The sequence below is a fragment of the Colossoma macropomum genome, unplaced genomic scaffold (genome assembly GCF_904425465.1).
Source record: "Colossoma macropomum unplaced genomic scaffold, Colossoma_macropomum, whole genome shotgun sequence".
Lineage (NCBI taxonomy): Eukaryota > Metazoa > Chordata > Actinopteri > Characiformes > Serrasalmidae > Colossoma > Colossoma macropomum.
Genome location: NW_023494791.1, coordinates 29,316,772 through 29,340,188, shown reverse-complemented (window position 1 = coordinate 29,340,188; position 23,417 = coordinate 29,316,772). Strand labels below are relative to the sequence as shown.

Genomic DNA, 23,417 nt, shown 5'->3' with positions numbered 1-23,417 from the left:
TCCAAATAGTATGCTGTGATATAGCAAACGATTTAATGTATACAGTACAGAGCCTTTTAAAAATGATGTAGGCCTTGTCTGGCCAATGTGAACATTTTAAATAAAGCAGTACAGAGCTTTTTAGACACTTAAAAAGCTCTTACCTATTTCATGCACACTCAAGACTTGAAATGTCACCATAGTTAGCTCTGATTTATGAATAAACCTATGGGAAATCTCTACTTTTGGGCCTTGTCTGATCCAAATCCTGTGCACCATTCAACATTTACCATTCAACAGTCACCCATTCAAACAATAGGCCCACTATAGTGTATTTTTATCCCTTAATGACTTAATCATAAGGGTCTAATCATCAGGCTTCAGCTCCAGACCGAGGGATGTTAATACGATGTCAGGCTAATTGCATAATTGTCGGCTTTGTTTTGCTGACAGCGATGGCTGCAGTGCAGAAGGGGCCATCACTCTCCGCTTTTCTGCCTGCTAGTAATTCACAGGGCTTAAAGCCCACGGTGCCATTACGGGGGCTGCCCGGAGCGACAGCATCGGCCGAGAGATAAATACACCCGTCATGGGTTCCATTTTGGGGTGACACAGTGGCATCTCACACACCACTGCAACCAGCAGATAGATAGAGTGGACGCTACGACTTAGCGGCGTAATTATTAGCTAATTGTCATTAACCTCACAAACAGCACTTTTGTACAGGACTCAGGGATGCGTAATGACAAGCTAATCTGTCTTAGCGCTGGGGGGCGCATAGGGGGGCAGTAATGAGGTTTCTAAGGAAGGGAGGGGGGTTTGAATATCTGCAGAATGCATAGAAAGAGGCCACATTAAGCTAATTGGGAGATGAGTGCCTAGCTGTAAAAGTGCTTCTAATGGCAGGTTTGTTGCTCTCTTGGCTAATGTAGGGGAGTGGGCCGAAGACCAAAGACAGGGGGACTGATTTGTGTGTGCGTATTTCTATCATCGCACATACGTATGTAATGCAGCACATCTCCTACCCTGTTTAACCCCTTAGCATTCACTGACCTGCCAGAGGGTCAAGATGGCTCTTTCTCACACCTTTCTGCAAATTTGCATTATTTCTCACTCACAGTTGTTGAAACAGGAGGAGAAATTCTGTTTAAAGTACAGATTTTCACTTTCAATTAATACCACATTTGTAAGACATTTTTATTATTATTTGAATTTGAGGAAAAGATGTTTGTTGTTTTTGCAACATTTTTGTCTTTTCTGGCCCTGAAACAAACATTAAAAAGGCAAACTGTCAATACAGAATATAAATAAGAATTAATAATTCAACAGTTCTGCATTGTAATTACTGAAAAATGAACCTTAAGATGTGGATGTCCGTGAAGCTCAATGGGTTAAACTTTGGTTCGGCTCCAGTTTCCTGCGTCGGAAAGCGAATACCCAAAAGGTATAGAAGCGGGTCGATTGCGATAATGAAAGGTTCCTAAACCTAACCAAAAGCACATGATGTTTCTCTGCGGAGCTGAACTCCAGTCAAGCTTGTCCCCCTCCGAATTGCGCGCCATGTTGTGGTGTGCGGCTCACGCAAAGCTTGAGTTTCCCTGCATGTTTGGAGCCGGACTTGGGCCCAGTCTTGTTCTGGAAGCGTAGACGGGGTGTGTGTTTGTACAGCCCCTCCAACATGGAGCAGCCTGTGACCTGTATCGTGACAGCTGGCTGGCCCCAGCGTCTCTAACCAACTCCATTTGGTAAACATTACGGCCCAAAACGTCGTCTTGTCCGCTGTACTCTGATTGAACAACAAGAGGAGGGGGGAAAATATGAGATAAGCTTATAAGTGATACTTGGCCATGTCAGGTTTGTTTGAAAAGCAGGGCTGAATTGCGGCTAAGGTCACCGACTCTGAATTCAATGTAAATAGCTCGGTATTAAAATAACGACATTCCTTTGGCCGTCCATGGACAGGGGTTTCTAGAGGTTTCCAAGAACACAACTGGCTGCAGTTTGACTGAAAGGAAAATACTCTGTGACTCCTCCATCTCCAATTGACATGCGGTGGGCCAATCTGATTATATTCTGAATGAATTGCTTACCATTCTCCTCTGAAAGTGTTGAGGCACTGTTTGTCAAACTCATTAGAGATGTTCCCATTGCCATACCAGGTTATCAGCCTGACATCAGCGGAAATGCTGTGCAGGGATATTGGAGGGAAAAAATCTGAATCTGAATGAACTAAAAATAGCTCTTTTTAAAGCTTAGAAATCTTAAAAGAAAAATATCTGATTGGTATCAGAAATTATATTGTGATGATATCTTGATGCTATTTTGTTATTGTGATGAATCTTTTGAAAGTTACTACATTTTATTCCACATCATATTGGATTGTTTCTATTGGTTCATCCTTGAGGAAGTGCTCATACAATGTAAAGGACAGTTGGCCTAAACTGTGTAATAGAAGAATAATAAAAGAAGAAAAAAAAATCAGATTTTTGAGATTTCCTAATGACAGCGACAGTCTATATGAGCCTGGGAAAAGAAGATAATTAAGAGAAAATATAAACAAATTATTTTAACACATTGCGATTTTTTCTCTTTTTTCACATAAAAATCTATTCTAATACACTCCAAATAATTATTTTTCACAAAATGCCAGAATGCGATTTGCCGAACACACACACCGCTTTTCGTCATGCACCTTGTGGCCTGCAGCCTCCTGCAGCTTTGAACTTGGACGCTGTGTATTTCTCGGAGTGTTTAATCTCTTCACTCAGAGCCTAATAGCAGGCTGGGTGCTGATAGCGGCATCCCCGAGCGCTCGGGCAAAGACCAGAGTGATGAACGAGCCTGTGATCTCTGATTAGGATCAGCCTGCTTAGAGCTGCTCTCCAGCTGTGGAGCGTGCACACACACACATACACACACACACAAACTTCTTCAAGTCTGGCCCTATTATGGCCCCTCAAAGGCTATTTACACAGTAACACAAATATATGTGAAAACAGAGAATTCGCTTTCATGCATTTTAGCGTCGATGGGGAAAGTGTCATTATTCATTGCAGTCTGCCCTTTTTGGGCAGTGTTTTTATACGCTCAAGCTGTTGACGGTCCAAACTGTGCTGTGTATGTGTGTGTGTTAAGAAAAGGAGTAAAGGGGAAAAATTATATACATATATATATATATATATATATATATATATATATATATATATATAGCTGGAGAGCTGGAGAGGCACTGACAGATAAAGAATATTTCTTTCTTCAGGAATTGCTGAAACATTCCACAGTGGTTCTTTTTTTAGCTTTTTAAATATATTTCTTATTTCTACTTAAAAATTCACTTTCTAATTTTCTTTAATTTTTTTCCCTTCAATTAAATCAAATGGAAATTTACGACCCCAAACCGCTCAGCGGTATAACATAATAGTGTGGAGGCTGAAATTTAAAGTCTTACCTCCAGGCTAAACTCATACTCACACACGGAATGAAAGTGTAAAATGTTTTTTAATGTATATTTAACAACAAATACTCCTGTGACTATTGATGTGCCGTCTCTGAAGAATTAATCTGTCTTCAATTTCTGAGGGCATGCTGTTGTGAAACCGCTCTGTATTCCCTCTTCTCTTTCTTTTTTCACTATATCTTTCTCTCTCTTTTCCTCTCTCTCCCTCTCTCTCCCCTATTCTCTGACTCTCCCTCTCTCTTTAAACATTTATTCTCTGCTTGCGCCTTAAAGGCCCTTTCGTGCTTTTTGCTGTTGGTTTTTACAGCTCTTAAACTCCAGAGTTGCCATTTATCATTCATAGATCCTAGCAGGCAGGGCCAGACCGAGACGGGTTTTGCGTCGTATCTAATTGTCATCAGAGTGAGCGTCGCTCCCTTGATGTCGCCCTTCTCGGGGACGTGGGGAGTCTCAGAGGCCCTGTGCGGGGTAAACTGGAGCATTTATGCGAAGAGCAAACACTCGCTCGCTCCCTTTCTCTCTCCTGTTAGAGTTGTCTGCCTCTTGCACGCCCACTCGTAGCAGCACAGCGGGATCACAGTGGCACACTTACTGCATCATAGCCGGTGCAAATGACCGCCCAATAACATTTACAGGCATCCAGTGCATGCGACCTGGCTAGTGACTTAAAACACTTATGTCTGTTGCTCTTTGTGCCTTAAAAAACCCCATAAAAGCTCAAGTGCCAGTTCCTGCAGAGAATGAAAATGTACCATTTAGCATTTGCATCATCCTCACTCGATAAAGTCCAGTTAGCCTTGGCAAGTCCCTGCAAGAGCCAAGAAAGATTTAAAGGTGATGCCGTGAAGGAAACCAGTAAGGGCACCGGAGAAGGGGTGGGGGTCCAGAGGGGCGAAACATTGGGTCAAATATTTTGCGCATCGCAGTTACAGGCCTAACCACAAAGCTAGAAGTTAGACACTGCCAAGATTCCATTCCCAGAGTCCCTTGCCATGTCTCAACATCTGACAGTGGCCAAGTGTGCAAAACTCAAACCGTTTTATTTTTCAGTGGTTAATAACACCATCTCCTAAAATGCCGGCCAAGGAAAGAGCTCCCTGGAAGTGGTGCTTATTTCTCCTCCTGGAGCAATACCGCTCTCACAAGATGGAAACTTCTTTCCCACGCTTCTAGTGCCGCAAAAGAAAAAGGCAAGGCCAGTTAGGGATACGTCAAGATTTACATCATTTCATGTGCCCCCGAAGGCAAATAGTATATATGCTAGTGCATGCATTTTTAGTTGACACCATCCTGTTGATAAAGTATGCCTTCATTAATATTTAATCTGACGCAAGACGTGCGTCCTCTAAACTCCATTAACATAAAGCTCGGTAAATACTGATTCACAGCCTCCCTAATGAATGTAATGCAAGATTGCTGTCACCTCCAAGGCTTCTTCAAAGACATGCTTAAATAAACATGAGCTCCTTATTTTTACATCCAACATCACTTCTTGTGAAACAAAGATTTTTTCTTCAAACATTAAATTAAAATAGAATAAGGAAATAAATGAAAATATTTAAAGCCAGAATGCATCAGGTGAATAAAAAAATCCAATCAGGTGAGATTAGTAGGTCTGCCCCAATTAATCTTTTGTGTCTTTTAGCAGCTTTCTTTTCCTGACTGTCACCAGACATAAATAGTGGTGGGCTGTCTATGTGCCTGTGTGGGCATAGGGAGGCTCAGTGAGAGTTCACATCTATTTGAGATGTTTTTGTTAAATGGTCTAACAAGCTATATATCACTGTCTTGCTTGTGACCCGCTAATAACCGAGCCCCAGCAGTTTCCCTTTGTTTGGAAGAAAGTTTATGGAGCTGTGCCTGGGTCTCCTCACTGTGCAGTTAATGGCTGCATCTGCATGGCTGATTAAGACTAAAGGAGGAGGAGAAGAGGTGGTGGAGAGGATGACGCGGCTGGAGCGATTCAATGGAAACCACCATTATCAGTCTTCATATGTCGCTCCAGGGAAACTTCCTCTCCCTGGCAAATCTCGCCCTTCTCCTTACCCTCTGCCCTCACCCTCCTCCTCCTCAGACTGAAGTTATTATGCAGAATCAATAAGTTTTTGTGTTTGTCTTCTTTTCTCTCTTTGATATGGCCTCTAGGATGCTGCAGGCAAGGTGCTGGACCGCTGGACCATCATGTCCCGTGAAGAGGAGATCATTACCCTGCAGCAGTTCCTGCGCTTCGGTGAGACCAAATCCATTGTAGAGCTGATGGCGATCCAAGAGAAAGAAGGCCAGGCAGTCACAGTTCCCTCGTCAAAGACTGACTCCGGCATCAGGACTTTTATCGAAAGCAACAACCGTACCCGCAGTCCTGGTCTTCTCACACACTTGGAGAACAACAGCCCTTCCAGCATCCACCACTTTGAGAACATCCCCAACAGCTTGGCTTTCCTGCTGCCCTTCCAATACATCAACCCAGTTTCAGCACCTATGCTGGGCCTGCCACCTAATGGGCTTGCTCTCGACCAGGCAGCACTCAGACTTCGTGAGCCAAACCATCCCAACCAGAGTGAGCCGGTGGAAAGCAGTGAGTCAGAAGTATCTCTCTCACCCTTTCGCAGCAGTCAGAGCCCGAGTCGAGGCACCATGGGAGTCTTGCCCAATTCCATTGAGCCCAAAACAGAGCCCAATGGAGCATCGCCAATCACCCCAACCCCAGTTGCACAGCAAGCCCAGCAACAGCAGACACAGCAGCAACAACAGCAGCAGACTCAGGCCCAGCAGCAGCAGCAGTCCAATGCCCTGAATGACCACCAGTCCCATCACCACTTTGTAAAGAGTGAGCAGTCAAAGAACATGTCCCACTCTTCGTTCTCCTCCAAGATGCACCGTATGCGTCGCATGGGCACGCCCTCCCGCAAAGGTCGCGTCTGTTGCAATGCCTGCGGAAAAACCTTCTATGACAAGGGCACACTGAAGATCCACTACAATGCTGTGCACTTGAAGATCAAGCACCGCTGCACCATTGAGGGGTGCAACATGGTCTTCAGCTCACTGCGGAGCCGCAATCGTCACAGTGCTAATCCCAATCCTCGCCTCCACATGCCCATGCTTAGGAACAACAGAGATAAGGACCTCATCCGCTCAAGCTCTGGCACAGCCACGCCCGTCATCTCTAGCGCCAAAACTGGCTTCAGCTTAACTAGTCCTGGACGACCACCGCTAGGCTTTGCCACTCCTCCTCTTGACTCCATGATGCAGAGCCCCCTGCAGAGTCCTCTGGTCTTCCCTTCCTTGAAATCTGTGCAGCCCGTACAGCCTGTGCCACCTTTTTACCGTACATTACTTTCTCCTGCTGACATGGTTAGTCCTCCAGTATCCCTGCCCACCAGTCCAATTTTACCCACCACCACGAACAGCACTTCCCTCATGGAACAGCAACAGATCTTAGCTGCTAGCTCCAACCACTCCCATTTGTCTGAAACAGGGACAGGGGCTGTATCTCACCACCTTTCCACCAACCCTAGTGCCCCAGATCCAGTCACCACAGACCCCACGCCTAAAAAGAAGCCCCGCAAGTCGAGCATGCCTGTTAAGATTGAGAAAGAAGTGATTGACGTGGCAGATGATTATGATGACAAAGACGATGATGATGATGACAGCTGCCACCACCGTCATCCTCCATCCCATCTTCACAATAACATTAACGGTAATTGCAACAACAACAACAACAGCAGCAGTGGTCACTTGAGTGGAGGCAGTGGACACCAGTCACCTTCGCAGGATGAGATGAGTCCAAGCCTGGCACTGAGAGGTATGCTGCGGCCAGATCAAGACGAGTGCCGTGGAGGCACTAGCGATGGAGGTACCAGTGAATTGCGATGCATGGATAGCTTCACCTCTGAAGATCAGGACCATGAACGTGACTTTGAGAATGAATCCGAAACATCTGAATCCAAGATGTTTTACCGTGATGAGATGATGGATGTTGAAGAGCAGCGCAACACCTCAGGAGGTCTGGACAAAGAAAAGGAAGAAGGAGAGGAAGAAGGTCACCTGCGGAAAGAGCTGGAGGATAAGAGCCATTCCTCACCCTCTCCGCATCAGCCAGTGATCAAAATCAAAGAAGAACTCAGTGACCCCACGTATGACATGTTCTGCATGGGTCAGTATGGCCTGTACAACGGTGGGATGGCTGCCGCGGCTGCAGCCACTGCTAGCATGGCCGCCTTGCATGAAAGCTTCATCTCCTCAATGGGCTATGGCTCAAGTCCCCCGAAGTTCCACTCCCAGTCCCCCGAGGGTGACTTGTGCTCCAGTCCTGACCCCAAAATCTGCTACGTCTGCAAGAAGAGCTTCAAGAGCTCCTACAGTGTTAAACTGCACTACAAAAACGTGCACCTGAAAGAGATGCATGTTTGTACTGTGGCCGGCTGTAACGCTGCTTTCCCTTCCCGACGAAGCCGAGACAGGTGAGACTTTCACACACACACACACACACACACACACACACCAAACAAAAACAAAAACATAAATACAGAGTTTTATTGCTGTTTAAATACAGTTGTTTTATTGCAGCTTTAGTGAGAATTAGATTAAAATAGGTTGGTTAGATGCATATCTTATTTCTCCTGCTAATGATGTGCTGTTTATTGTCTTGCAATTACAATAGTAATTAAATCTGTAGGTAGACACACTTAGCTGTCAGGTAAGTTAGACCCATCATGACCTATTTTCTTATTAGATAAAAATTAATTGCTCTCTATGAGGTCCCAATTTTGTCTTTACCTGTGACTGCACATGTGGGGGAAAGTAATTATTACCCTGCTAATGACGTGGTAACTGCTATGGTATGTGTTGCCTGTCATGTTAACATTCAGAGGCAGCGTGATGTCAATGCAGGCTCAGGGATACAGACACTTATTTAATGCACTGATAGGCTGGTTACCTGAAGCCGCTCACCTGTCACACTCAGGAAGGCGTGCATTTATTAGCAGAGGCTGCAGCTTGTCAACTCCGCTGCATTCATTAACACATCAGGAAGTGTGGGCCGTTCTGTGCGGTTGTTAACACATTCCCTGTACGCAGACCTCAGAATACACCTGTGCTGACGGGCAAGTAGGCGGCCTTCCGTCACACATGTTGAAGTCACAGGCCAGACAAACAGCTTTGCCACTGAAAGTACAGACCCTAACAGCATCAGAAACTAAAAGTTGCCAGAATAAAGGCCTTTATACACAAAACATGATTTATTTGAACATCAATACATTAATTCAAATTCATTTACAGCTAGCACACCAAATGCAGTTTTTCAGATGGCGTTCTTTTATTCGCTCACTAATTATTTTTGTGATTTTTTTTTTGGCAGTTATTTTTGTCACATTCTGTGTGTAAAGGCCTTAACTGTCTTCAACCAAATCACTACACAGAACGGATCTCTTGCAGTAGTGTCTTAGAGTGTAAGTTCATTTACAAATCATAAAACATTCCCTGGACCACCATGGACAGAAGCAGTTTGTATTTTTAGTTAAGTCTTTTCTTCCTGCGTGGTACAGTTATTGCACTGTGAAAGTGTTTTAGAAAGAAATTCGACTTAGCGTCCCTTTCACAGTGAAATGCATCTCTCTTTATCTCTAGTAAAAGAGCAGAGCACATTAGACAGCACCACCCTTACCATAATGACACATGGCACATTTAGGCACTCTAGAGGAAGAAAAAAATACCCTCATTCATCTCATTCACTCCTATGGAGAGGAGATAAGAACCTGCCTTTTCTAGTCTTCTCTGGTGACAAGTGACAGTTTTATTTAGATAATAAAGATCGAGAGCTTGTGCATAAGTGTGTGTCCTCCCCCGCTTCACTGTAATTTGCAAACAAAAGCCTCTCTGAGGTGCTCAGTTGTTCTGCCTTCAATGCAAGCATCCCTCCCTCCCTCTCTCCCTCGCTCCATCTCTCCAAAACAAGCTTTTATTAAGTTCCTGAGTGCGGTGGCATCTGTTCCCAGCCATGTTCGTTCATTAGTACACTGTAAACAGCACCAATGACTGCGGAGCACAGGGGAAGGCAGGTGGAGGGATGTTCGTATGTTTTTCATGCACAAGGTGCAAGTGTTCTTTCTACCCTGATGCAGCTGTGCCGATTGCAGAGGTGTGTATGTGTGCGTGTGTGTGTGACAGGCAGCGTTATTGAAGGTGCTCTGAACGTGCTGCTTTTGACAAGGCCGCGGGGACCCAGTGCCCCGAGGCATGAGCAGCCCTGCTGTCTCATTCGCAAATGAAGAGGCACGCAAATAGGGCACACACCCTGACAGATGCACCCAAACACACAGAAAACACACACATGCACACACACCAGTGCACGCAGTCATGCATTAACAAAGAGGTACGCACACAAAGATCAGTAGGCATACAAATGTACATTTACAAACGCAAAGACAACAGGGAAAAGATGACACCTTTGTGCATTCACATCAACGTTCACTAATTTTCCCGAGGGGACATCATCAAACGCAAGTAGATTTAAAATTAGGATTTGTAAGAGAGCTACATTCTGTTGAATATAAACCACAGCATGGCCTGACTGCACGATTGATAGGAGACTTTCACATGACCACACTAGTAAGATCAACTGATACTTCTGTCCTTTTTACTGCTGATCTTTAAAGTATACCATCATACACTGTCTATCATATTTTGAGGACATCTAGATTTTAATACAAATGAATATGTTTTTTGCTGGTTCGCAATAACTAGCAATATTGAAGATGTGTTTCAATAGAATATTTGCCATTTTTTCTTTGTAAAAGCTATAAAGCTGAGAAATATTAGCGACACTGCTACCTTGGGAATAAAGCCAAAGGCCATACATTGTTTCCCTTGTTGTGAAGTCAGCACCCATCAGCAATCAAACCTTTCAGGTGTTTAATCCACCTTTGGGCCAAAAGAGTTTCAGTATACACTTTTAACACTAGTTTGGAAAAGAATACTGTGAAATCATTATTCATTGTTTAAAAACTGCTCTTCATACCAAGGAAGACACTTTGATGAAGCTGAGCGAAAGTGTTAGCACATAGCTGCTTCATGCTACCTTAACCTTAGCACAAACCTGCTTCATGCTAACTAAACCTTTGCAGGTATTTTTCTTACTTATTGAGAACAGTGAAAATCAGTCGCAAAATTTCCGAAAGAAGCCAAGTTGTCCTTAAATTTCTTGATGGGCCGTGTGTTTTGAGACCTTCTTTGTGAGGGCTTTGCTGTTTGTACTTGCATGTGCTGTTGCTGCAGCTTCCTAATGTCCCTTCTGGAAACACTTAGCAGCACAGAAATCCATTAGCACAAATAGAGGGGGAGATTCCTGCCAGAGGCACTGGGGGAAAAGGTAGTCTCTGCATGGTAGCTACTGTAATCAGCACGTACAGGGGCACTCTTCTGAAAAGAAAAAGAAGCAATCGTTAAGTTATTCGGTGATTGATGCCTACAACCGCAAAAGTACGATAACCCCCGACTTTACTCACTGAGATTGCACATGCAGCACTTGATGATACACCACACTGTATTGCCCTATATTTGCTGTATTCTCGAAACAGATATTCAGGTCATGCCAGAGCTCTCTCATTTTCACCCGCAGTGAAAGGCCTGTCACAGCGTTTGGCTCCGAGTGGAGGTGCGTGTGACAGTTTGACTCCAACGCTCAGAACAGGAGTGTATAAATTCCTTGGGAAAACATAAGCGCTTTCACATATGGTCAAGAGAACAGAGCAGGAAAGGACGAGCGCTGCTGTGAACACACAGAGCCCCACTTTTTTTGCTGTCTTTTTTCCCTGGATGTGACCGTGTTGCCCTAAAAGCACACTCTATTGTTTCCATATTTTTTGGCGGTTAAATTCCTCATGGCATCTGGGAGGTATTATAAAGCTGCTGTTCCTGAGAACTGAGGGGTATTAAAACAGCAGAAAGGTATCGGAGGACGGCCAGAGGAATCCAGGGGTTTGTGTGTCTAACTCTGCACGTACGTATCACAGCCCTAAACAACTCAGCCTGACGCACACTTCATCGGCTATTGGCCTGTCACAGTAAAATGTCAGTTATGTACTTACAGTACAAATCAGGGGTGTCAGCTTAGCATTAGTAAAGAGCAATTTACCAGCCTGAACCAAGCCATGTTCGTCAAATTATTTCCAATTTTATTTGTATTTGTTATTTTGTAAGCAGAACAGTTAGTAAACACTTGACTACAATAATAATGCTCGTGTAACACCCAAATAATGTATGCTAAATGTATATCTGTGCATTAATAACTCTTAAATGCAGCGCTAACTGACTCCCTCCACATGCTGATTTGTAAATGAGCTCTGAGCAGGAAGTCTAAAGTTTCTCAAGCACATCCTGTTCTCAAATGAGTGGGGTGTTAACCTGAAATAATGCAGACGCTGTAAATTGGTGCCACAAATATATTTTTGAAAATGACATAATTTATGCATTGAGTGAGTCATTATGTTTTAGATTCCACAAAATTTCACACGTTCTACTGCATTACATAAATGCCAGGGTTAGAAAGCACCACTACTGAATTGGAAAAAATCGAATGGTGCCGCTGCTGGTGATTCAAGCTTTGATGAAAAGTCTGCGAGTATGTAGAACACCCGGATTGTAGCAATGCGTAACAGTAGAGAGAGAGTAACACAATACCGCTGAACATCCTGCACTGCTGTTCCTGCGTTCAGCATGGGTTCGTGCCACATGCTCCTCGGCCTCCTGCCGCACGGAGGTAAATGATTGCATATTTATTGTTGAGGGTGAGGATCCGCAGCGGAGAAGCAGCATGATTAACTGCTGGAAACACAAGCGAACCAGTAATCATGCCTGTTATTATCCTCGTTAATCATGTTTCCTAAAACAAAGATGGGCTCTTATCTTTTATTTATTTATTTATTTATGATTATTTATTTACTCCCGCCTCTCGCTATATTTCAGAGTGAGCCTGTTTTTTTTCTGTCGCCATGACCCTGAGTGTGTACCTGGCTCCAGATCCCTGTGGTTCACTAATGTTCAGACCGGTAGCCCCATGCGAGTAGCAGGCGCGGACAGGGAGAGTGAAGGTTAATTATATCTGAGATGCCTCCTCCCTTTCTCACCCACAGGGGTGCAGCCAGCTGCAGTGCAAGCTCATTGCAAGCTTACTGACCATCAAAAGTGTGGATATACACCTTGTCTTCATTTCAAATTTCAATTTTAGCATTATTACTTTTCAGTTAAGGGACAAATTCAGTAAGAAAAAAATAATGATGATAAATAATGATGATGATTTGATAGTTTTTGAAACCACTGTTGAAAGCACATATTCTTTATTGTCTTTCTACTCTCTTGGTCCAATGGTGGTTAAGATCTGAAATGTTTGAGATCACAACAAACAGGCAAAATGGACAGGACTTTGAATTTATATCCAATGTAGCACTGTCACAAATACTGGCACTGATAATACATTTTTTTTTCTAAATAAACCTGATCAGGCTTTAAAATGGTAAGGAGCTACAAAACTGACAAAGAAAACATGATTGTCTGTATTAGAAACATGTTTTAAAATGGCCAGACTTTTGATGGTCAGTAAGTTTGTATAGAGTTTAGTATTTGGAATCTTCTCAGTAGCTCCAAGGAGGCTGGTTAAGGTGGCAGTAAAACACAAAAGGTGATTAATGATGTCCACCTTCATCGGCCCACTACAGTACGTTCTCTAATGTTCCAGAGCAATCTGAACATTACAGAGGTTAGAAAAAAAAACAGGAGAAGAAAACAAAGCACCTCCTCATCATCGGGTTAACGCGACTCTCCTTCCTTCCCCCTTTTTCGACTTGGCATTACGAGTCATTTAGCGGCGGGGCCGTCGCCGGCTAAAGATGATTAACGTTCCCGGGACAAGACGCATTAGGAGCCACACTCCTCCTCCTCCGCCTCCTCTGCAGACTCAAAATGGCCTCTCAGGAGACGCCGCCTCCAGCTTTTGGGCAGAGATGAGCCTGTCAATTTGGTTTGGCTGCCACATTAGAGGCTGAGGGGGGAGTGCAGATGAGGTTGGTGGGGGAGAGAGTGAGGGATGGAGGGGAGGAGACGGTCGTGGCCTGGAACAGAGTCGTAGGGGAGAGGGAAATGAGGCAGAAAGGCTAACGCTGATAGATGAAAGGATAACTGCTCTGGCATGGTGGGTTAGAGACAGTGCAGCGCTAAAAACTGCCCTTTCAGTGTCCATGGACAGCATGTGCTGAAAATGAAGTGACTGGATACACACTGAAAAAGAAAGTTCTTTCTGCATGATTTCAGCTTTGGCTTAGGACTTCATACCTTGATCCTTTCATGCATAAATTATATTAAAAACATAACTTTTTATTCTTACTCGCAACGACATAAAGTAGCATATATTTAGTTTTTTCCTAGATATCAGTTTTCTTAAAAAGTTCTATGGATACTATGGAACTATGGATGCCATGTATTATGTATATGTAAGGGTATAAGTAAAGGTGCCAAATAGGGTTCTTTGGAGCAATACCATAGAAGAAGCACATTTGGTTCCCTCAAGAACCTTTCAGTGGATGCTTCTCTGAAGAACCACTTTGGTAAATAAGATTTGTGAATGTGAAGCTTCTAAAGTTTAAACCCCCACATAATCTAAAGGTACTATACCAATTAAAAGTTTTTCCTGGAACCACACATCCGAGCCAAGAACCAGTTAGGAACCTTTATTTTTTTAAGACTGTACAATGTAGTGAGAGATAAAGAAACACTTTGTATGGCTAGTGTTTTGTAAATGTTCTACACATGCCCAAATTATTAACAAATCATCTGGTCAAAATCAGTTTTTTTCTTAAAGTCTTTAGGATTAGGACCAGGTTTAGGAATAGGATTAGAATTTAAAAAGTTTGATTGTTTAGGATTAAGTTTAGGGTTAGAGTGTCTTTAAGAGTGATTGTTAGATATTTAGGCACATTCAGTGGCAGACTACCAAAACAAAGTGTTACCACATTTTGTACTAATACACTGTAACCCTTTTGACTGTGAAAAGAGTGTATATATTGTGTGTGTGTGTGTGTGTGTGTGTGTGTGTATGTATGTGAGTGTGTGTGTTTGTTTAGTCATCAGATGCTAGTTAGCCACTGCAGGAGAGCTTATGAGCAGTGTGAGGGTGTGGTTTCAAGGGGTGGGGGTATGCTAATGAGGGTTCCGCCCACTAGAGCGTCATCGACAGCATTGTGCACAAATAAATAAATAAGTATATTTATATATTTATATATAAAAAGACATAAAAACAGAAGCAGGGCCTGGCATTTGGGAGTATCACCTTACAGTAATAAAAGAGTGTATCTTTAAAAAGTTACCTTGAAGGCAGTTCATACTGTTGTAATAGCCATTTTAAAATCAATGATGTAATATTCACACAGATACAGGCCTTCCATGTGAATACACCCAAGTACGCACACACATCCAAATGCAAACACACACCCACACAAAGGCTAACAAACGCAGTAGCTGACAACCACAGCTAATGGATACGCCATGCTCCTCAATGCTGATGATGCTCTGGTGGCCGGCTGCCGTATGAACTCTATATGAACAGAAAGGGTCCCTCTATTATATTGAATGTATTTTTACTTCTTGCAGGAGAATGTCGGATAGGGAAGTAAATAATTAAAGAAAAGGGACCCTTTTTGACTGCATCAACCATGGCACTGCTGGTAAGCTCTACTACACACTGTGCAATCCATTTATCAGTCACGCCTAGGCTACCATTTCAGTTACCTAACTGCCCTTTTGCATGGACCCCCATGATTTCGGACCCTTGAAACCATGTAATTTTCTTTTTTGTTATTTCCTCTTAATCACTTTTAAGTTCAAATTTTAAAAAAAAATGTCCTGGCAACTGCTGTTTGGCAGTGTTGAGAGTGTTTTTGTTTGATTTTTGTTGGTTGTTGTTTTATTTCCCCATTTTTGTTCTTAAATTTAATGCAAGCGCTCAAGCTGTTTCTGTTTGCTATGAAACACATTGATAATTCATATTTACTGATTTTGATCCATGCTGTTTTGAGGACTGGAATGGACAAAGTGCTGCATGATCAGACATTTTGTGCTGAAGTTGATTTGGCTCAATGGCACTCTGTCTCCCCATGTGTTATGCGATATGGCACTCGGGTGAGAGAAAAGCCCATCTTTATTAAAGCGAGGGCTACATGAACGATACGTTTATGGGCCTCGATTAGGCCACCTCCAGGCGTGAGTCAATGTGCTAATGCTGTCCGAGTCAGTGCTAATACGCTATCCAGTTCCCCTCGATTATCACATTACCACAGCTCAAATCAATTGATAAACTCCCATTCAATGTGCTGGAGTATTTAATTGAGTCAAGAGTCAATTGGATTTGAGCGTGCCGGCAGACGCGCTGACAGGGGTAAACACGTTAGCGGGTCGCTATCTGAGCTAGCGCCACTCACTCTCCGCTGTAACCATAAGTGGAGGAGGTCCCCTTTCTTTTTAGTCTCCGTGTGTCTCCTATTAACCTTCCAAACGGAAGTAGGTAAATCTCTGGTGTCCAGATATTCTGAAGGCAATGTATGATTAGGGTTCAGTTAGTGAATTATAAAGCTATTAGCCCTAGCATTAGCATCACTGTCAGCATAGCAACCAATTAATCATTGCTAAAAACAAACTTGGAAGGGCAGGAAAACAGTACCATGTGGCAGGTACAGCTTGTTTCACTGCTGTTGATTTGTATGCATCAAAGAGTTGAGGGCATTAAATCACAATCAGCTTTCATTTTGGCATTTTGGAGTCAAAATTGTTCTTGGAACCGTTTTGCTTTCTGTGTTTCCCCAACGCAGGCACAGCTCCAACATCAACCTGCACCGCAAACTGCTGACCAAAGAACTGGACGACATCGTCCTGGACCCCCAGCTCACGCTGCTGCCCAAGGACCTCCGTGCCGAGTTTCTGGCCAAAATCTATGCGGGTGGGCACCACCACCACCACCACCACCACCACCACCATCTGGGGCTGGAGGGGGTGGTGGGGGCTCACCGAAACATGGCCCGAAACGAAGAGGCAGGGTCTCCTGTCAGCACGGAGTATCCCCATGGCGACGGTTACCGTGGCAATGACGACTACGCAGTGGTCCTGGACCTGAGCACAACGTCGAGCGTGCAGTCCAGTGGCAGCGTGCATTCCTCGCATGAGTCGGACGAAGGTAGCGACGAGGGAATCCTGTTGGACGACCTAGAGGGAAGCGAGGAAGGAGACGAGGCCAGCCAGGGTCACTTGGGGGGCAGGCACGAGGAAGGAGGGGCCAGAGAGACAAGGGGGGAGGTGCTTGTGCCCTCTGACCCCGCCTCCTCTCCGTCCCTAGGGTCAGGTGGTAACGGTGGCGGTAATAACGGCGTGGGCGGGGGCATCCTGTGCACGATCTGCCACAAAATGTACAGCAACAAAGGCACCCTAAGGGTCCACTATAAGACTGTCCACCTGCGGGAGATGCACAAGTGCAAAGTGCCCGGCTGCAACATGATGTTTTCCTCCGTTCGCAGCAGGAACAGGCACAGCCAGAATCCGAACCTGCACAAAAACAACACACCCTTTTCCAACATGGTCGAATAGCCCACTTTATCCTTCCCCGTCCGTACCCCTGCTTAACACACTCAATAAAACCATTATCGCATCATTCCTGCTAAAAAAAAAAAAAGTGGACTGGGTGCTCCCGTAATGCCTGTCCAAAAAAAAAAAAAAAACTTCAGTGTTATTTCAAAAATTCTCAAAAAGGTTCTCTTTCCAACTCTAAGCAGACTATGAATCAGCATTGTGCCCTTTTGACATATTTCCTTCTTTGGAAGAACTTTCATCGGAGCAATTCCAAGACAGCTCCAACTTTTACCTACCCCCCCTCCCATCACCCCATTCTTAATTTTCGTCCAACTCCAAAGAAGCTCCTCAGACTCTTTGTGTGTGACTGTTGCCTGCGGAAACGATGATAATAATGAGAAAAAAAATGAGAAAAACGAGTCTCCTTGTTGTATTTGTGTAATGATAGCTTTTAAAAAGAAATCCCGTACCTAAGCATGAATGGCTTAAATTTGTAAATAATGTCCTGAGAGGCTTTTTGGTGTAAAACAATTGTATTGATGGTCGTTTGCAACTTTTTTTCTCTTACTTTCTTTTCCTTTTTCTTCCTTTTTTTCCATTTTTTTTTTGGTTCGATTTTATGTTACAGTACAATACTTCCAGCTCAAAGTAAGTGTAGGTGAGAAGAGGTAGCATCTTACTAGCTTGAATCATTTATATTAGCTTAAAAAACAAGAAAAAAAGAAAAAAACAAAAACACTTTTTAACCGAGAACAAAAAGGAAAAAAAAAATGTGACTAGTTTTATCTACTTGTGAGACATGCGGAGGGAGCTGGCATGCTTTCAGGCTCCTGAATACTTTTCTTTTACTCGTTTTCTTATGTTTTATAGCTTTAGTACGGAATTCAGTTTTGCACTTTGCGACTATATGAGCGGGATGTGTAATATTATTACAAGGAAAACACTTTGCAATGATGGGTCTCCAACATGGCAGTGTTTGAGTTATTCATGGCTACGGTGCCAGGGGGGAAAATTTACTGTATCTTTGCATAAATGTGCCAGTTTTGCACAAACATTCAGTTAAAAAAAAAGAAAACAGCTATAAAGGCCCATGTTTGACCAGGACAAATGTAGTAATCCAGCCTATTACATGTATCTAGACAGTCTTTCTACAAGTATTTTCCTCTGCAGGATTTGTGACTAAATATAACTGCCATCTCGCTGCAGAGAATAAGTATTAATGGGTCAGTTTCTGCCCGCTACAGAAGTAAACACATATGGGTTAATGGCTGTAAAGTACTATCCCCACAATTAGTTCCCAGGTTAAGTAGGCAATCTTTCTACTGCATGCGCTGTTATCATACAAGAGTTAGTGAGTGAGTGTCCCGTAATTAGTTTTGTCTCTTTAAAATTTTATTCTAGAATGAAAGCAGTGGCCATCTCGGAGTATTTTCTAACTGCAGGCCTTTTTTTTTATAAAGGAAAAAGACTATGAACTGTGACGAAAGAAGTGGTTCCTTAATCCTGGACTGGCTCAAACACCCAAATGAAGTGAAAGTCTTCATTTTTAGCTTCGTTCCTCAATACGTTGTTCAGTATTCATCAGTACATTATTGAAAACGAAGGGTTCTTTGGAGAAATGCCATAGAAGAGCCACTTTTCTTTCAGGGAAAAGTGAGATGTATTTAAAGTTTAAAGAACTTTATATAACGTAAAGATTAGATGAATAATTTTTTGCCCTAGAACTGTACATCCAAGCCAAGGACCATTCAGGAACCTTTTTTTTTGAGAGTGTGCAGCTGTTCCATCTGTGGAAGGAAAAATGGCAGAGATGATGCAGTGGAGGTTCATTTTGGGTAACTGTTCAGTTTAAAGTGAAATAATTCTTTTTAAAAACACTTATTAGAATACATGATTATAACTTGGTTAGTAGTTAGTTAACTCGTTCCGGACCACATCTGTGCTGAAAGCAAACTGAACTGAGTGAAATATGATTTACATTAGGGCTTCTGCATGCCAGTTTGAAACATATAATATTACGCACTCATATACAAAAGGGGTTCTTTGAAGTACCAAAAATAAAAAAGTTCTAAGCCTTGTATCAATAGAAGAACGATTTATTGGTGCTGTATAAGGACCTTTTTAAGTACTATATACAGATTCTCCAAATTCTACAAAGAACTGTGTGTGCTTGAATTTCCCTTTTTTTCACTTTTGTTATGATCTTGTCATGTTATTTTGCATAGACTAAATCATAAATTGACTGTAATTGACTGTACTGTTGTTGACATCAATAGTAATAAGAACAATAATTGATTTTCATAACCTTGTGGAGGCAAATGTAACATAATTAGAATGGCACACATAAAAAGAACCACAACTAAGCACCAAAATTGTTCTTTAAGTTGTCATGGTTCTATACAATCAAATGGCTTCACCAAAGAACCCCCTTTGTTTAAGAGTGTACGATATGATATGACAGAAAGGCTGCTGTCTGTTCTGCATACTCCAGTCTGAGGGAACATGCTCCTTTCCCTTTTACTCCTTGATTTAAAAGACTTCAATATGATTTGAGGAGTGTGTGAGGTGGGGGCTTTTGCCGTGAGCGAGCAAAAAATGGAGGAAGAGAAAGAGAGAGAGACATGGAGCATCATTAAAAATGTGCTGCAACACAGTACCTGGAGGCATCTGCTCAATTCCGCCACTGATCTGTCTAATAACTCACTTGTCACTTCATTACATTCAAAGACGTGAATGTTGCTGACAAGTGTGTGTCACAGAGACATCCGACCCCCCTCTTTTTTCCTTTTTTCCTCCTTCCCCTTCTGTTTTCTCCCTCTCGGCCTGCGAGCCCCCCGTTTTCTCTCACTTTCCCCCTTTTCCTTTTTTTCCCCCGTCAGAGCCTCCACAGGGACTTTGGGCTAATAATACACGCTTAAAGTTCACGGGACGGCCATAGCTGTGTATAAAAGGAGGTGTAATTGCCTGTTTATCCCATGCGAGTGGAAAATTGAGCATAGAAAGCCAGGCGTCTCCCCGGAGTCACACACCGACGCCCACTTCAACACACCACTCTCTCAGAGAGGACCGCGCGAGTATGCCACTCTGGAGACTGCTGACAGCTGTCTCTCAAACACACACATACACACACACACACACACTTACTCTTTTACTACTCAGAGCGTGCAGCACTCACAGCGCTAACAGGCCAGCGGGATGACAGCAGCAAGAGGAGTTGTTAACCTCTGGTGATGGACGAGGCACATAGAGAGAAAGAGAGAGAAAGAGAAAGAGAGAGAGGGAGAGAGAGAGGGAGAGTTAAATAGACAGGCTTCTCTCATTGACACCTTGTTAAAACCTCAAAAAAATTAAAGCCAAGTTGATTCAGGTGGCCTGAAACTGGCTTAAATATTCAGCCCCATTTACAGAGACTGAAAAAAATAAAAAAATTAAAATAAATGAAATCATTTGGCTTCAAATAATCATATAACCCGTACCCAGCTTTTAAAATACCCCATATTCAGGTTTAAGACTGTAAAAGACAAACATGTAAAAGCAGTAATAAGCTATAAACAGCTTCTAAACTATACAATAAAAATATACAGTACTGTGCAAAAGTTCTCTGAGAAAATTACAATTAAAAGTTATTTATTCTATTACTAGAATAAATAAAAATAACATTATTACAAGTAGTGCTTTTATGTATGTCAATACATGTCATTGTGTTTTACCTTAATCATTTCCAAACTCTCCTCTTGGCAGCCCATGGTTTTAAACAATCTGCTTTGGTGCCTAAAACTTTTTGTTTCTCCAATATATTGTATATACTTATACTGTATAAATTCAACATTGAATAGAGCAATAGAAATGCTCCAAAATTACTTGGAAAAAAATCCATGCCAATAACCCATCTACAGCTTGAAAAAGGCTCATATTCAAATGAAAAACATAGTAAAACTTAATAACTTACTTCAGTTTTAAATGTCCCATGTTCAGGTTTATATCAGACTGAGTAAAATAAATAAATAATAATACTAAAAAATGCTAGTTATGCACTAAGTGGCTCACAGAAAAAAAATCCTGAAAGAGTGTATGTATGCGAATCAGCCAGGGCTTTCCACAGTCATTACAGCACCGAAACACGATCTGGTGAGAGGAACTGCATCAGCACACACACAAACCCTCAACTTAAAGCGTTCCTATCGAGCGTTCCAATGTTTAGACTTCCCTGCATTTAGAGAAACAGAGCAAGCGAGCAGGAGTGTGAGAGAGTGAGAGAGAGAGAGAACGACAACTCTGGCCTGCTTGATTAGCTGCCATACTTTGTCTATGCTGGCAGTTAACCCCTTAAACTCTAGGCTAATTGTTCAGTTATCACCCTTAAAACTATTACGGTTCAGTAACTTCTATGAAACGGATGTGTAAATGATGCAGTTATGAGAAATGTGGACCCACATATAAACCCTCTTAGAGTTTATGGGGTTAAATTCTAGCTGTAAATAGCTATGAAATCTATGCTAACACACTGAAAGTGAATCAGAATGGCCTAAAAAGGGCTAAGAGGAGCCTACTGGCAGCTTCATACAGCTTAGTCCTTTCACCAGAGAGCCGGTAAATGAAGCAGGGAGAGAGAGAAAGAGAGAAGAGGAAAGCTAAAGGCGCCAGGGTTCCTCTGGCCTTTCGGCTGGCCTGCTGATTGCCTGCTGCTGCTGGAGAGTAATCGGCCGCCCCCACACTTTTTCCCCCCCGCTGCCCTGTGCTTTTGAGAAATGACCAGCCATTTTCTCCCTCAGAGAGACAAAACCACCAGGGCTTCATGTGCCCACGCGAGTGGCCCGGCCATTACTGTCCCCCACCGTCCCCAGAGCAGGGCTTTTACAGCAAAAAAAAAAAAAAAGCCTCAGTGAGGCATTAATATTTCATCAGGCCACTAGCTGAAGACACTCTGATACAACAGCATCAGTACAGAAAAGAACAATGGGCCGGACGCTCCAATGACCATTAAAGGCCAGTTTACACATGCTTAAGAGGCAGCCTAAACACTAGATAGTTTCAGAGCACAGTTTTAAGATGTTACATTGGTTCTTTATTTGATTGATCAACATGCATGAAACTTACAAACACATTTGAAAAACTGAATATCAGAATTTTGGACAGAGCACAGAGAGGAGATCTTTCTACAGTTATTTGAAGATTATCAGGCATTGGATAACGGCAGCGTTGAAATGGCTTATGGTAATAAAATCGCAAAAATGAATGCCATCTGGGAGACTATACATATAATTATAGGCAATTTCTGAAGTTCTTCAGAAAACATCATCACATGAAAACCAGTATTCTTCACTTACTGTTTTAGTGTGGACTCTTGGTTTTAGTGATGGCATTTTCTAATGGTGCTCAATATAACCTTCTAAAACTGCATCATCTCACCTTTTTGGATGAGTGAGAACTGAATGTAAAAGGGACGCATTTTCAATATAGAGGCAAACAAAATCTTTCAGTGTGGTTTAATGTAAAATGGTTCCTTGTAAAGGAAATTACTGACTTACAGTGATGTAGGTGGCAATGTCTACAGTGCAAACATAGCCATGTAATTTACTGTCCAAGCCACATCAGCCAGTGTATTCATAACCATTTTGTCTAATAACTTCCTGTGATGTAGCATTTAGAGGCTTTAAACTCTTCAGGCGTCTGGTTCCTGTCACCACTGCTCTGAATAATTCTGAATAATTCTGAATTCAGTTAATTAAAATAGAGAATTTCACATCAAACCACTTTGAATGACTTTGTTCACACCTTAGTCATTTAATTATTCAGAAATTTAGAACATTTTAAATTCACCTTTGACACAAACTAGAGATGCTCACACTCATAAAAATAAAGGTGTTCTCTGCAGAAATGCCTTTGAACAACCACTTTTAGTTCCCTAAAGAACCTCTCCATGAAGAACCATTGATGTAAATGTGATGTGCATGTTGCAAGAACCTTTTTAAAGTTAAAGAACCTCTGCATTATGTAAAGGTTCTATACCAGTTAATGCCAATTTCCTAGAACTGTACATCCGAGCCAAGAACCATTGAGGAACATTGCTTTTAAGAATGCAGTTAGCTTTGCTTTATTGCGAGGATTCATTTTTGGAGACACTTTTAAAATCTTGAGACAGATGGAAGTGTTAGAGTCGATTCTGCAGAGTGGAGAGAACTTTGATAATGTAGTCAAATGTGATTTGTCTTGTACTTAAAAAAATACCATTATACAGTCAAAATACAGCAAGACATCATTCTTATGTAAAATATAAAGGTATTTGAATGTGGTCTGTAAAGTGAAGAGGAAAAAAGAAACTAATGACCATAAGTCAGTACAAAATATTTACTTTTTTTTTTGTTTTTCGTCCAACCGC

General features: G+C 42.4%; 1 protein-coding gene across 4 annotated transcripts in view; it reads left to right on the top strand.

Moving 5' to 3' along the window:
• The window catches only part of bnc2 (basonuclin 2), a 262,007-nt gene extending 241,541 nt beyond the window's left edge, over positions 1-20,466 (top strand). For 3 of the 4 annotated variants that reach the window (XM_036574807.1, XM_036574808.1, XM_036574809.1), the window contains 2 exons: positions 5,582-7,896; positions 16,288-20,466. In XM_036574807.1, coding sequence (XP_036430700.1) covers positions 5,582-7,896; positions 16,288-17,056 — 3,084 coding nt within the window. In that variant the 3' untranslated portion in view covers positions 17,057-20,466. Of the gene's footprint in view, positions 1-5,581; positions 7,897-15,073; positions 15,148-16,287 lie in introns of all 4 variants that reach the window. The other variant, XM_036574810.1, reaches the window with a different exon arrangement.
• Positions 20,467-23,417: the final 2,951 nt, after the last annotated feature.